Source organism: Erythrolamprus reginae, chromosome 4 (assembly GCF_031021105.1).
Source record: "Erythrolamprus reginae isolate rEryReg1 chromosome 4, rEryReg1.hap1, whole genome shotgun sequence".
Classification (NCBI taxonomy): Eukaryota; Metazoa; Chordata; class Lepidosauria; order Squamata; family Dipsadidae; genus Erythrolamprus; species Erythrolamprus reginae.
Window position 1 is genome coordinate 110772617 of NC_091953.1, and position 13149 is coordinate 110785765.

Genomic DNA, 13149 nt, shown 5'->3' on the forward strand with positions numbered 1-13149 from the left:
TATCTGTTTTCTTCATTATTTGGATCCATATGCAAATAAAATATACTGCTCAAAAAATAAAGGGAACACTCAAATAACACACCCTAGATCTGAATGAATGACCTATTCTCATTGAATACTTTGTTCTGTACCAAGTTGAATGTGCACAAATGTGAAATTGATTGTCAATCAGTGTTGCTTCCTAAGTGGACAGTTTGATTTCACAGAAGTTTGATTTACTTGGAGTTATATTGTGTTGTTTAAGTGTTTCCTTTATTTATTTATTTTTAGCAGTGTAGTTCATTTTGTTCAACCTAAAAGTCTTCTTTCTATGATGTGGGAATATTCGTGGGGAAATGGAAGGATAACTTCCCCTCCTTTTTTTCTCCCTTTGCTTCCATTGTTTTGATATGTTTCATTTAAAGCAGGATTTGATGTGCTCCTTAGGAATAGCACATCTTCCACTGCCACATTCTTTGCATCTAGATATTAAATTGCACATGGAAGGAATGCAGGGCAGAAGGAACTGGAAAAGGGGCTTCTCTCTTCAGACATAGGTCCTTCTTCAGGAGACTGCTTGGCAGGAGGAAAGGATCTTCTCACACTACTCACCAGAGCCTACAAAACTTTTGCCAGACCCATCCTTGAATACAGTTCATCTGTCTGGAACCCATACCACATTTCGGACATCAACATCCTTGAAAATGTCCAAAGATACTTCACCAGAAGAGCCCTTCACTCCTCCACTCGAAACAGAATACCCTACAAAAGCAGACTATCAATCCTAGGTCTAGAAAGCTTAGAACTACGTCGCCTAAAACACGATCTAAGTATTGCCCACAAGATCATATGCTGCAACGTTCTACCTGTCAATGACTACTTCAGCTTCAATCGCAACAACACAAGAGCACCCAACAGATTCAAACTTAATATTAACCGCTCCAAACTTGACTGTAAAAAATATGACTTCAGCAACCGAGTTGTTGAAGCGTGGAACTCATTACCTGACTCAGTAGTGTCAACCCCTAACCCCCAACATTTTTCACTTAGACTATCCACGATTGACCTCTCCAGGTTCCTTAGAGCAGTGTTTCCCAACCTTTTTTGAGCCGCGGCACATTATTCCTATTTTCAAAATCCTGGGGAACATTGAAAGGGGGGGTGGGGGGGGGGCTAAAGAAAAGTTTGGACAAAAAAACCCTCTCTCTTCCTCCCTTTCGCTCTATTTCTCCCTCTTTCTCTCTTTTCCTTCCTTCCCTTCTTTCTCTCTCTCCATCCCTCTTTCTTTCTTCCTCTCTTTTTTGCTCTTTCTCTCCCTCCTTCCCTTCCTCTGTCTTTCGTTCTCTCTTGCTATCTCTTTCTTGCTTTTTTCTCTCTTTCTTGCTCTCTCTCTCTCTTTCACTGTCTCTTGCTATATGTCTCTTTCTTTGCCTCTCTTGCTATCTCTCTGTCTCTTTTGCTATGTCTCTCTTTCTTTCTTTCTTTCTTTCTTTCTTTCTTTCTCTCTCTCTGCCTCTCTTGCTATGTCTCTCTTTCTCTCTTGCTATGTCTCTCTTTCTTTCTCTTTCTCTCTCTGCCTCTCTTGCTATGTCTCTCTTTCTCTCTTGCTATGTCTCTCTTTCTTTCTCTTTCTCTCTCTGCCTCTCTTGCTATGTCTCTTTCTTTCTCTTTCTCTCTGCCTCTCTTGCTATGTCTCTCTTTCTCTCTTGCTATGTCTCTCTTTCTTTCTCTCTCTCTCTCTGCCTCTCTTGCTATGTCTCCCTTTCTTTCTTTCTCTCTCTCTCTCTGCCTCTCTTGCTATGTCTCTCTTTCTCTGCCTCTCTTGCTGCCTCTCTTTCTCTCTCTGTCTCTTTCTCTGCCTCTCTTGCTGTCTCTCTCTCTGCCTCTCTTATATGTCTCTCTTTCTTTCTCTCTCTCTCTCTCAGCTGACTGCAAGCGGGAGCCCTGACGGCAGCTGGACGTGCTGTTGGACGCCGTATATGCCAAGCCCGCAGCGCCAGCAGTACGGCGTCCAGCAGCACGTCCAATCGCCACCGTCAGGGCTCCCACTTGCAGTCAGCTGAAAGAGAGAGAGAGAGAGCTCCCGCTGCCTGGAGCTCCCTCTCGCCGCCGCCATCTCCCCGCGACTGCCTGCGGCCGCTGCAGTCACCACCACCCCCGCTCCCCCCGCCAGTGCCCTCCCGCCGGGCCCCAAAGGACACTTGCCGCCGACGCCAGGGCCCGGCGGGAGGGCACTGGCGGGGGGACCGGGTGCGGCTGCAGCTGGGAAAGGCGCAGGGAGGGAAGCTGCCTGCCCGCCTGCCTCGGGGAGCCGCGCTTGCAGCCGCAAACCAAAAGGGCAAACCCCGCGCGCTCCCCAGCCCCGGCCCGCCTCTGCGCCCCCGCCCGGCCCGCGCTCTCTCCTGTCCTCTCCTGCCCGATGTCGTGGTTTCCGGCGCTCTCCTGCTGGGCCCCAAAGAAGGAAGGCGGGGAAAAGGCGCGAGGAACGAAGCTCTCCTTCTTCTTTCTTCCTTCCTGCCTTCCTTCTTTGGGGCTCAGCAGGAGAGCGCCGGAAACCGCGGCATCGGGCAGGAGCCGGGGGACAGCTGCGAGCGGGCGCTCCAGGTCGGCACCGGCAGCGCCCCGCCCAGCTGGTGCTTCCGTACCTCTGCGGCACACCTGCCAGTGTCTCGCGGCACACTACTGTGCCGCGGCACACCGGTTGGGAAACGCTACCTTAGAGGTCAGTAAGGGGCAGGCATAAGTGCACCAGTGTGCCTTCCGTCCCCTGTCCAATTGTCTCTCCTTATCTCATTTATCTTTTCTTCCTTTCAAATATGTTCACCTATACTTTTATATCTTTTCTTCTATTCTTTTCTTTATTTATATTATGACATATCTATTCTCTTCAATGTGTATTATGTATTGGACAAAATAAATAAATAAAAATAAAAAAAATAAATCTTTTATTTCCTGAGCAACTCTAATTGACTTGGGAAACAAGCTGATTTGTTTGACATTATATGCATGAGTTGACGGAAAGAACAGAAATCAGTCATGGTTCTTTAGTACTTCAAGATTATTATTTGTGCAGATGTTAAAATTAGTTATTAAATGTGTGAAATACGTATATGAACTTTCCTGCTATAAGAAACTTTATTTTCTGGGCTTTTTTTTTTTTTATTCCTTTATTGTATCACAAAAGACGGCCCATTTTGGTGGTATCTGCTACTTCCAGTCACTTGTCAAAGCAGAATCAGGTCTCACACATACCACTGTAATTGCCATCTTGGCTTTTCAAAAAATATATTTGGTCCCCATTTCCTATTGAATTCCCTGCTTCCAGCATTGCATTATTTACTATCTCTGTTCCTTTCGTTACATAGATGATTTTCTAAGGTTTGACTGACATGGATAATTCTATTTCTGGCAGGGAAGGCCGTTCCAATGCCCACTTGAAAGGAGATTTCCAAAAAATCGGAGATATTATGCTAAAGAATATTCAGAGTATGAAGGTATGAGCTAGATGTGATTATGTGCTAGCTGTTCCTTGGAATGATAATCATGCATGAGCTTCTGCTCTATTTGCTCACTGAAATTAAAACAAGTCAATGTATTTCTGAACATTTGGTCTGAAGAGATAACAAATCTGTCTGTGTGAAAGCAGTTCGTCAATTCTGCTCGGTTCCAGCCTGATTTATGATCCAACACAAGCAGCTGAGTGCCTTTTTACTGCACACTATCTCCCCAAGGCCTTCCTACCCTTAGCTGTGCTGGGTCATTCTTTTTTGTTTCAATCAAGTTTTTTATTTTATATTATTTATACATCTCAATGTATAATGGTACCCAAGTATCATAAATTTCAATACAAATAAACATAATATTATTACTCATAATTATTACATTTAATTTTCATTATTTCATATTGTTTATCCATATTTTTACTACCACTCTTTCATTCTGAACCTTCTTCTTACTCTTTAATCTTTTGCTATACACATACACACACACATAGAAACATAGAAGACTGACGGCAGAAAAAGACCTTATGGTCCATCTAGTCTGCTCTTATACTATTTCCTGTATTTTTATCTTACAATGGATATATGTTTATCCCAGGTATGTTTAAATTCAGTTACTGTGGATTTACCAACCACGTCTGCTGGAAGTTTGTTCCAAGGATCTACTACTCTTTCAGTAAAATAATATTTTCTCATGTTGCTTTTGATCTTTCCCCCAACTAACTTCAGATTGTGTCCCCTTGTTCTTGTGTTCACTTTCCCATTAAAAACACTTCCCTCCTGAACCTTATTCAACCCTTTAACCTATTTAAATGTTTCGATCATGTCCCCCATTTTCCTTCTGTCCTCCAGACTATACAGATTGAGTTCATTAAGTTTTATGCTTAAGACCTTCCACCATTTTTGTAGCCCGTCTTTGGACCTGTTCAATTTTGTCAATATCTTTTTGTAAGTGAGGTCTCCAGAACTGAACACAGTATTCCAAATGTGGTCTCACCAGCGCTTTATATAGTGGGATCACAATCTCCCTCTTCCTGCTTGTTATACCTCTAGCTATGCAGCCAAGCATCCTACTTGCTTTTCCTAACGCCCGACAATTCTGCTCACCCATTTTGAGACTGTCAGAAATCACTACCCCTAAATCCTTCTCTTCTGAAGTTTTTGCTAACACAGAACTGCCAATACAATTATATTATATTACACACATACTGATATTTCACCTTTTATTTCTCTCTTTATTTTCAGCTTCACCCATTGCTATTCCATTCACAGATGTGTTAATAACATTTCTTTTTTCTAGTATCATCAATCAGTCTGATTTCCAATTAAAACTTATTTCTTATTCATACCACTATTCATATTCTTTCCAATACTCTTATCTATATAATCTTATTAATACACATGTAATATCCAATTAACACACTACATCACAGTAATCTGTAATAGGCTGCTCCCGGAATAGTGGGGATGCTATTCCGGTAGCAGCTCCAGCACTGGCGGCTGTGCATGTGCCATGCATGCGCGCAACTGGCGAGATTCCGGTGAAAATTGGCTTTTTTTGCTTTCACGCTTGTGCAGAAGCTGAATCTTGCACTGGAGCATGCGCACACAGGCACGCTTATATACGGCACATTCCAGTAGCCCCGCAAAAGTGGCCATTCACTCACAGTCATAATATTTTGTACGCTTTTGATAATACCATCATTCAGCCTCTCATTTTCCAATGAATACTAAATTCTTATTCATATTTCTCCATAGTTACTTGTCCATTTATATTAAAATGTTTGTAATACCATCAAGATTGATTCTGCTCTTTGTGGTGGCCATCACAGACTTCAAGAGTGTGTGAAAAAGAAGATTCATAGAGCAAGAGTAGAAAATTTGTGGCTCTCTTAATATGGTTGGATAGTAATCATGGTTCCTGGCCATGGGATTTTGATTCCAATAATATTATAGAATTCAGGTGAGGGAGAAGTTCTGTAAAAGATTCTAGGTCTAGATCATTTCTGTGAGTTGGTCATCTTTGTGCATATGCTAACTCTTTGTTAAAAAAGCAAAAGATCCCCACACTTTTTGCATCTTAAAACTGAACTTTGCCAGTCATCCCAAGCATAATTGAAGATATAATTCCAGGGGCTTCGCTTAGAAATTTACTATGAATGGGCAACCAAAGATAGATCCTTCTCAATCAGTCTCTTTCACACACACATCTAGAATCTCCTTGTGAAGGCTTGCCTAGCTTTTACCTCATCTTGCTTCAATAGTAGTCAAGACTCTTCTTTTTTATATATATATAATTTTTAATTAGTTTTAATGTTAAAATATACAGACTACATACATACAACATAATAACAGTGTCCTGTGAAGGTGCACCCATCACCTGACAACATACATATATACCCCACCACCAATTGGAGGGTCTGTACTAACATCTTTAATATTCTTCTAAGCTGGAATCTGCATTCTTTAAAAAAAAAAAAAAAATTACTGAGTATTTACAAGATATAAAACAATACACTGACATAACAGAATGTTCAAGAAGTGTGAGTACAATCATTGTTTTTAGTTACATCAAACATACACCCATCCTCCCCCCTCCCTCCCCTAGCTGCCGGTTTGCAGCTATGCTTTAAATTTATTTTCCCGGTGTTGTGTAACAGCGATGTTCTCTATCTATAAATTTATACAGTTATTTATCTCAGTTTTTCTTTTCTAAGTATTACATTTTGTATTATTATTATCATAATTATAATTAATTTAATCTCTAAAAAGGAGTCAACGAATGAATAAAATATTACTTTTCCTCTATTTGTGATGTATTTGTGTATCCAAATTTGTTTTATTTTTTGTTCATTACAGGTTTTCCTTCTCTCTCTCCCTGACGTTAATCCAGTTGTAAAAATTGACCCAAGTATCTATTTCTTGTGTTTTCCTATTGTTTTTCATTTTTGAGGATAAAGAGTCAAATTTAGCGCAGTCTAACATTTTCTTAATCAGATCTCTATCTGTTGGTACTTCTTCTTTTTCCCAATATTGGGCTATAGTGATTCTACTCGCTGTTATAATATGTTGAATTAAGTAATATTGTTCTTTCTTAAGCTTTACCTCTATTATCCCTAACAAGAAAATCTCTGGTTTGAGTGGAAGATTAATTTTCGTGATTTCGTAGATCCAGCTTCTAATTTTAATCCATAATGTTTTTATTTTTTGACAAGTCCACCACATATGGAAGAACCTTCTTCCATATGGAATCTGCATTCTATTTACATATCAAAGAGTGATTCTAATTTATTCTTTATGGCTAGATCACAAATTCTACTTGTCATATAACTTCTCACCATTTCCCATCGTTCCATCAGTTTTTTCAATTTATTTTCATTATACATATTCATCCTTACCTCCATAATTTCAAAGCAAATGTGGTCCACCATGTATCGATACCAATTCTGTATCGTCCATTTTGCTGCTTCTTTCCAACCCAATACAATTACTGCTTGAGCGCTTTCCAATGCTGCTACCTTTATTTCTTTAAATTCTCTTAAGTCTCCCTTTTTTTTACCAGTACTGCCATTTATTTTGGAATTGTCCAATTAATATTTAACATCCTGTTCATTTCATCTCCTTCATCTCAAGACTCTTCTTAAACTTCTAGCACCTGCTGAACCCCCTTGGAAATTACTATAATCTCTTCTATGTTTGATTCATTGTCATATTGTGTTACAGCCTGGCTTTTATTGTGTTGTTATTTTTTAAATCAAAATTGCATCAGAGCAGATATTGCAGGGAAATAAGTAAACAAGTTTTTCCTACAAAGGCTTATCCTCTTTTGTCTCTCTCCCTGTTCTCTAGCAACTAATGGTTCATTTGCGAAAGCACAGCGAAATTCTGCTTGAACTGGAAAATGGAGTCAAGAACTCTCGCAAGCTGGAAGCCTTATGCAGAGATTTTGAAATGCAAAAAGTCTGCTACCTTCCCCTCAATGTCTTCCTTCTCAGGCCACTGCATAGGCTGATGCACTACAAGCAGATAATGGAAAGGCTCTGCAAACATTATCCACCCAATTATGGGGATTTCAGGGACTCCAGAGGTAAGTGCGCGAACTCTTCCTGTAGCAATTCTTTTATTTTTAAATTTTGGAGTAAGTGACTTGACTGTTTTCTTGTAGAGTACAAATCTAACCTTGGTAACAATGCATCTTGGTACTTTGCATCTTTAACAGGAAAAAAAACATTTGTTACAAGGAATTAAAATATGCTTGTTTGTTTGCTGTATTTGCTTTATTGTTCCTGTTGACTTTTAGTTATAAGCCCTGAGTCTTTTCATTTTGGCAGTGTTATAAATTTAATAAAATAATAACAAGAACTACACATGAAATGGGAGGGCAGTAAATGAGCCTGGAAGGAAATTCCTTGAGATTAGCACAGAAAAGAGCAGGCAGAGTTAGGAAATAATCAAGGATTATAGAAGAAAATTCTAGATATAGTAGTACCTCTACTTAAGAACTTCATTCGTTCCATGACCAGGTTCTTAAGTAGAAAAGTTTGTAAGTGGAAGCAATTTTTCCCATAGGAATCAATGTAAAAGCAAATAATTTGTGCAAACCCATTAGGAAAAGAAATAAAAGCTCGGAATTTGGATGGGAGGAGGAGCAGGAAGAAGAGGAAGAGGACAGTCACTGCCCAAAGCGAAAGGAGCATTTCTTTTCTCTGGGCGCTGGCAGAGGTTTATTCCCTCTCCAAGCGCCCAGAGAAAGGAAAATGCTTTGTTTGCTCTGGACTGCCAAAGCCTCCTTAAGCACCACCGAAAGGCTCCTCTGGCAGCCCAAAAAAGCCCAAGATGGCTGGGATTAAAGGGGGAATGGAAGGAAACTGGCCAGGCCTTCGTGCCGCTCTCAAATTTCCTGGGAAATTTTTCCGGGCTTGGGTTCTTAAGTAGAAAATGGTTCTTAAGAGGAGGCAAAAAAATCTTGAACACCCAGTTCTTATCTAGAAAAGTTCTTAAGTAGAGGCGTTCTTAAACAGAGGTACCACTGTATCTACAACCAGAGTAGATTTGCTTTGAGGCTTAAGTGCATGATTGAAAAAATCTTGATAAATGCTTAAAGATGGTAAATATGTCTAGTATTTTGTTCTTGAATGCTTGGCTTCAAGGGCAATAATCCCCTGATCAAATATATTTTTAAACGCAGCTATAAAAATGATCTCTTTTTTCTTTAAAATATTACATTGTTTCAGAGGCCAAATCTATCAGATAATATATACTAGTTCACTAGCAAACATCCATGAAAGCTTGTGATCTCCAAGTGAAATTCAGAAATATTTTGAATCTGGAAGTCTTGTGGCTGTAGATGCTATTTCATTGTTCAATATTTAAAATGTTAAATATTGCGAGTTTATTCTTCAAACTCTAATAGAGTAGCTCTACTTGATGGCACAATTTCTTTGTTTGTTATTTTTCCCCCTTTCACAGCTGCTCTGGCAGAAATTTCAGAGATGGTGGCCCAGCTCCATAGCAGTATGCTAAAAATGGAAAACTTCCAGAAACTGCATGAACTGAAAAAGGACTTGATAGCTATGGACAATCTGGTGACTCCAGGAAGGGTCAGTATCCCCATAGTAGTTGGAATAAAATGTTTGGCTAAAAAAAATGAGCAGTTGTAGGATTCTAGTTAGAATGAGATTGCATCTTGTGTTGTTGTGGGCTGTTGGTAGGTTTTCTCTAGAACCTACCGAATTAAAATTTTAACCATGTGAGAAAATCCATCAATTGAATCTGTGTTTAAGTTCAGCCTGTCCAGATCATTTTCTCATTAACATTTATGCTGGTTAGTGCTAACTCCCTTCTCCAGATTAACTTCATATTAACTGCCTACTTTCCATTCACCTTTCTGTCCAAAACTGATACTATATATATTTTTTTTCAATTTCCCTGATACTTGCCAAAAAGAATTACAGTAGCTTCTCCTTTTCATCCATGCTTTGGTGGCCAACACCCCACACCCCAGGTGACCCCTCCTACGAAAAGACTTACTCCTGAGAGATCACCTAAGCCTGTGGACAAGGGAAATAAAGTAATATAAGTACAATTACAACAGATAGGAAGAATAAAGCCAAAAGATTTGATTGATTGATTGATTAATTTGTATGCCGCCCCTCTCCGTGGACTCGGGACGGTTAACAACAGTGATAAAAACAGTATGTAGCAATCCAATAATAAAACAATTAAAAAACCCTTATTATAAAAACCAGACATAAATGCAGACATACCATGCATAAACTGTAGAGGCTCCGGGGGAAAGAATATCTTAGTTCCCCCATGTCTGACGGCATAGGTGGGTTTTAAGGAGCTTACGAAAGGCGAGGAGGGTGGGGGCAATTCTGATCTCTGGGGGGAGTTGGTTCCAGAGGGCTGGGGCCGCCACAGAGAAGGCTGTTCCCCTGGGTCCCGCCAAACAACATTGTTTAGTTGACGGGACCCGGAGAAGGCCCACTCTGTGGGACCTAATCGGTCGCTGGGATTCGTGCAGCAGAAGGTGGTCCCGGAGACAATCTGGTCCAGTGCCATGAAGGGCTTTATAGGTCATAACCAACACTTTGAATTGTGACCGGAAACTGATCGGCAACCAATGCAGACTGCGGAGTGTTGGTGTGACATGGGCATTTTTGGGAAAGCCCATGATTGCTCTCGCATACTCTCCAACAAACAGAATCAGAAATCCATTAATATCAGCCTGGTTGCATTTTCCGCGATGAGCTCCTGAGCACTTAAATCTCTATAGCTAAATCCAAAAGAATGTGTGGTTTGTACAGTCTCATAAAAATGCTCTCAATTGTATATTATATCCTTACCACTAAAAAAGAGGGGGCTAAAATAAGTGGTTTTCCCCCCAACTCTTTCCCTTTGGTTGTATTGGCCTACAACTTTTATTTATTCTTTGCCTTGATGGCATTGATGGCAAAACTAGCTACATTTGTTGTCATAGTAGCAGTAGTATTTGAATATATCCTGTTCTACTTGCATAGGAGTGGTAGAGTGGTAGTAACGCAGTCTTATTTCTGTTTATTACTTCCTATTGTATTTTTTTTTAATTGCATAGTGTACTTTCTTCTACCATAGAATTTCCTTTCATCTTTTGGATAGCCTGTCCATCTCCGTACAGTCTAGTATTTTTTTTAATTATTATGTTTTCTTCCGGTATTTTATCTGTTTTCCACTGTTGGGCATATAGTATTCTGGCAGCTGTTAGTATATGTATAACTAGGTATCTTACTTCTTTTTCTATTTTTTTTAATTAAAAATACCCAATAAATACTAGACTGTGCGGAGATGGACAGGCTATCCAAAAGATTAGAGGGAAAAGAAGAATCAGATTACTATAAAACATGGGCAAAATTTTATGATTAGCTAAAAGAAAGAAAGAAAGAAAAATTTATGCAAAGCAACACGTCAAATAAAAGAATTCAAAAATTAATATTATATAAAAGAAGTGTAATTATCTGATCAAATATTAAAAAAAAAAGTGGGGAAACTTTCATTTCCCAAATGTTGTATATATATGTTTTAATGTATGTTTTTTGTTTTGTCTTGTATGTCACATTTGTAAAATAAAAGGGGAAAAAAAGGAATTTCCTTTCATCTGCAATGCCTAAGTGAAGTGTTTGTAATTCCATTTACTGCTCTCATTCCCTGACATTTTTCATTACTCTTCCTTTAATGTCCTATTATGGCTGTGTGGAGTCAATGAAATCAAATATCATACTCTTTTCTACCACATGCCAATGACTGTCATTTATTTATTCATTCCATTTAAAGCCCGCTCTCAGAGCAACTTTCAAATTGCTACCTAGTAGATCAGCCCTTCGGTACTTTCATAGTTTTGAAATGGCCGATCTATATGTAAATGTAGTTTTCACTTATGCATCTCTCCTCCATGGCATCATATCATTAAGTCATTGATATAGCATTAATGAATGGATCTGGGAAAGATTTATACTTATATTCATTTCCCCGCCCATTAGAGCAGGGAGGCAAGGAATGATGTGGGTCCTGTCCCCTAAGGAGGTACATACAATGGGACCTAGAAGAAGGGCCTTCTCTGTGGTGGCTCCCTAATATCCTCCTTCCAGAAGTTAGACTGGCTCCCACTCTTACTCTCTCTGGCAAGGCCCTGAAAATGTGGTTTGGCCAGCGGGCCTGGGGAACCCAGAGTGGGATGAAGCCCATTAAATGGCTGATATGAGTGTGTGTTGTTGCCAAGGGGTGGGGGGGGAGTGAGATGGGTTATTATTTTATTATTTTTATTTCCTTATTTATTATTTTTATTTTATTTATTTATTTTGTCCAATACACAATGAGAGTTTTAGTGGGGATATATGTATGTATGTATGTATGTATGTATGTATGTATGTATGTATGTCACATGTTTTTTTGCTGAATTTGAAAATTAAGGGAGACTAGGATAGATCTATTTTGGCCTTATTTTGGCCTCATCAGCTAGCCATACCCACTGGGACTTGAACCTCCAACCTTTGCCTTGTAAGGCAGAGAATTATCCTCTAGGCTACATTATCCAATCCCTACACACACATACATAGTAAAATACATGATGAAGGTTATAGAGGAGATACTCATAGTAAAATATATCTATGAAATAATAGAAAAGAAGATATAGTAATAGAACATATTAATGAAAGAATAGAAGAAGAGATATAGGAATAGAAGAAAGGTATAGGAGAGCAATAGGACAGGGGACAGAAGGCACTCTAGTGCACTTGTACTCACCCCTTACTGACCTCTTAGGAATCTGGATAGGTCAACCGTAGATAATCTAAGGGTAAAGTGTTGGGGATTTGGGGAGGACACTATGGAGTCCGGTAATGAGTTCCACGCTTCGACAACTCGGTTACTGAAGTCATATTTTTTACAGTCAAGTTTGGAGCGGTTAATATTAAGTTTAAATCTGTTGTGTGCTCTTGTGTTGTTGTGGTTGAAGCTGAAGTAGATGCCGACCGGCAAGACATTACAGCATATGATCTTGTGGGCAATACTTAGATCTTGTTTAAGGCATCTTAGTTCTAAGCTTTCTAGGCCCAGGATTGAAAGTCTAGTCTCATAGGGTATTCTATTTCGAGTGGAGGAGTGAAGGGCTCTTCGGGTGAAGTATCTTTGAACATTTTCAAGGGTGTTAATGTCCAAGATGCGATATGTGTTCCAAACAGATGAGCTGTATTCGAGGATGGGTCTGGCAAAAGTTTTATAAGCTCTTGTAAGCAGTGTGAGATTGCCAGAGCAGAAGCTACGTAGGATTAGGTTTACAACTCTTGAAGCCTTCTTGGCTATATTGTTGCAGTGGGCTTTGGCACTTAAATCTTTTGTTATTACTATACCGAGGTCTTTCACCGAGTGGGGATTATCTGTGATAATTAATTTTTTTTTCTGTAAGCTTTCTGTAATTGTTTTTGTTTTCTGTAAGCTGCCTAGAGTCGCCTTCAGTGAGTGGACAGCTATACAGTGATCCCCCGGGTATTGCGATCCTGATCATTGCGAAATGGCTATATGGCGATTTTGCAACCCGGAAGTAAAAACACCATCTGCGCATGCGCGCCCTTTTTTCTATGGGCACGCATGCGTAGATGGCGCCGGGCAGATCAGCTGCTGGGCGGCTTCCCTA

General features: G+C 39.7%; 1 protein-coding gene across 6 annotated transcripts in view; it reads left to right on the top strand.

The window, feature by feature from the left end:
- Window positions 1-13149, top strand: part of FARP1 (FERM, ARH/RhoGEF and pleckstrin domain protein 1) — a 224047-nt gene that overhangs the window by 174726 nt on the left and 36172 nt on the right. For all 6 annotated transcript variants that reach the window (XM_070751204.1, XM_070751203.1, XM_070751202.1 and 3 more), the window contains exons 17-19: window positions 3392-3473; window positions 7329-7566; window positions 8949-9079. In XM_070751204.1, the coding sequence (XP_070607305.1) occupies window positions 3392-3473; window positions 7329-7566; window positions 8949-9079 (451 nt within the window). The remainder of the gene's footprint in view (window positions 1-3391; window positions 3474-7328; window positions 7567-8948; window positions 9080-13149) is intronic.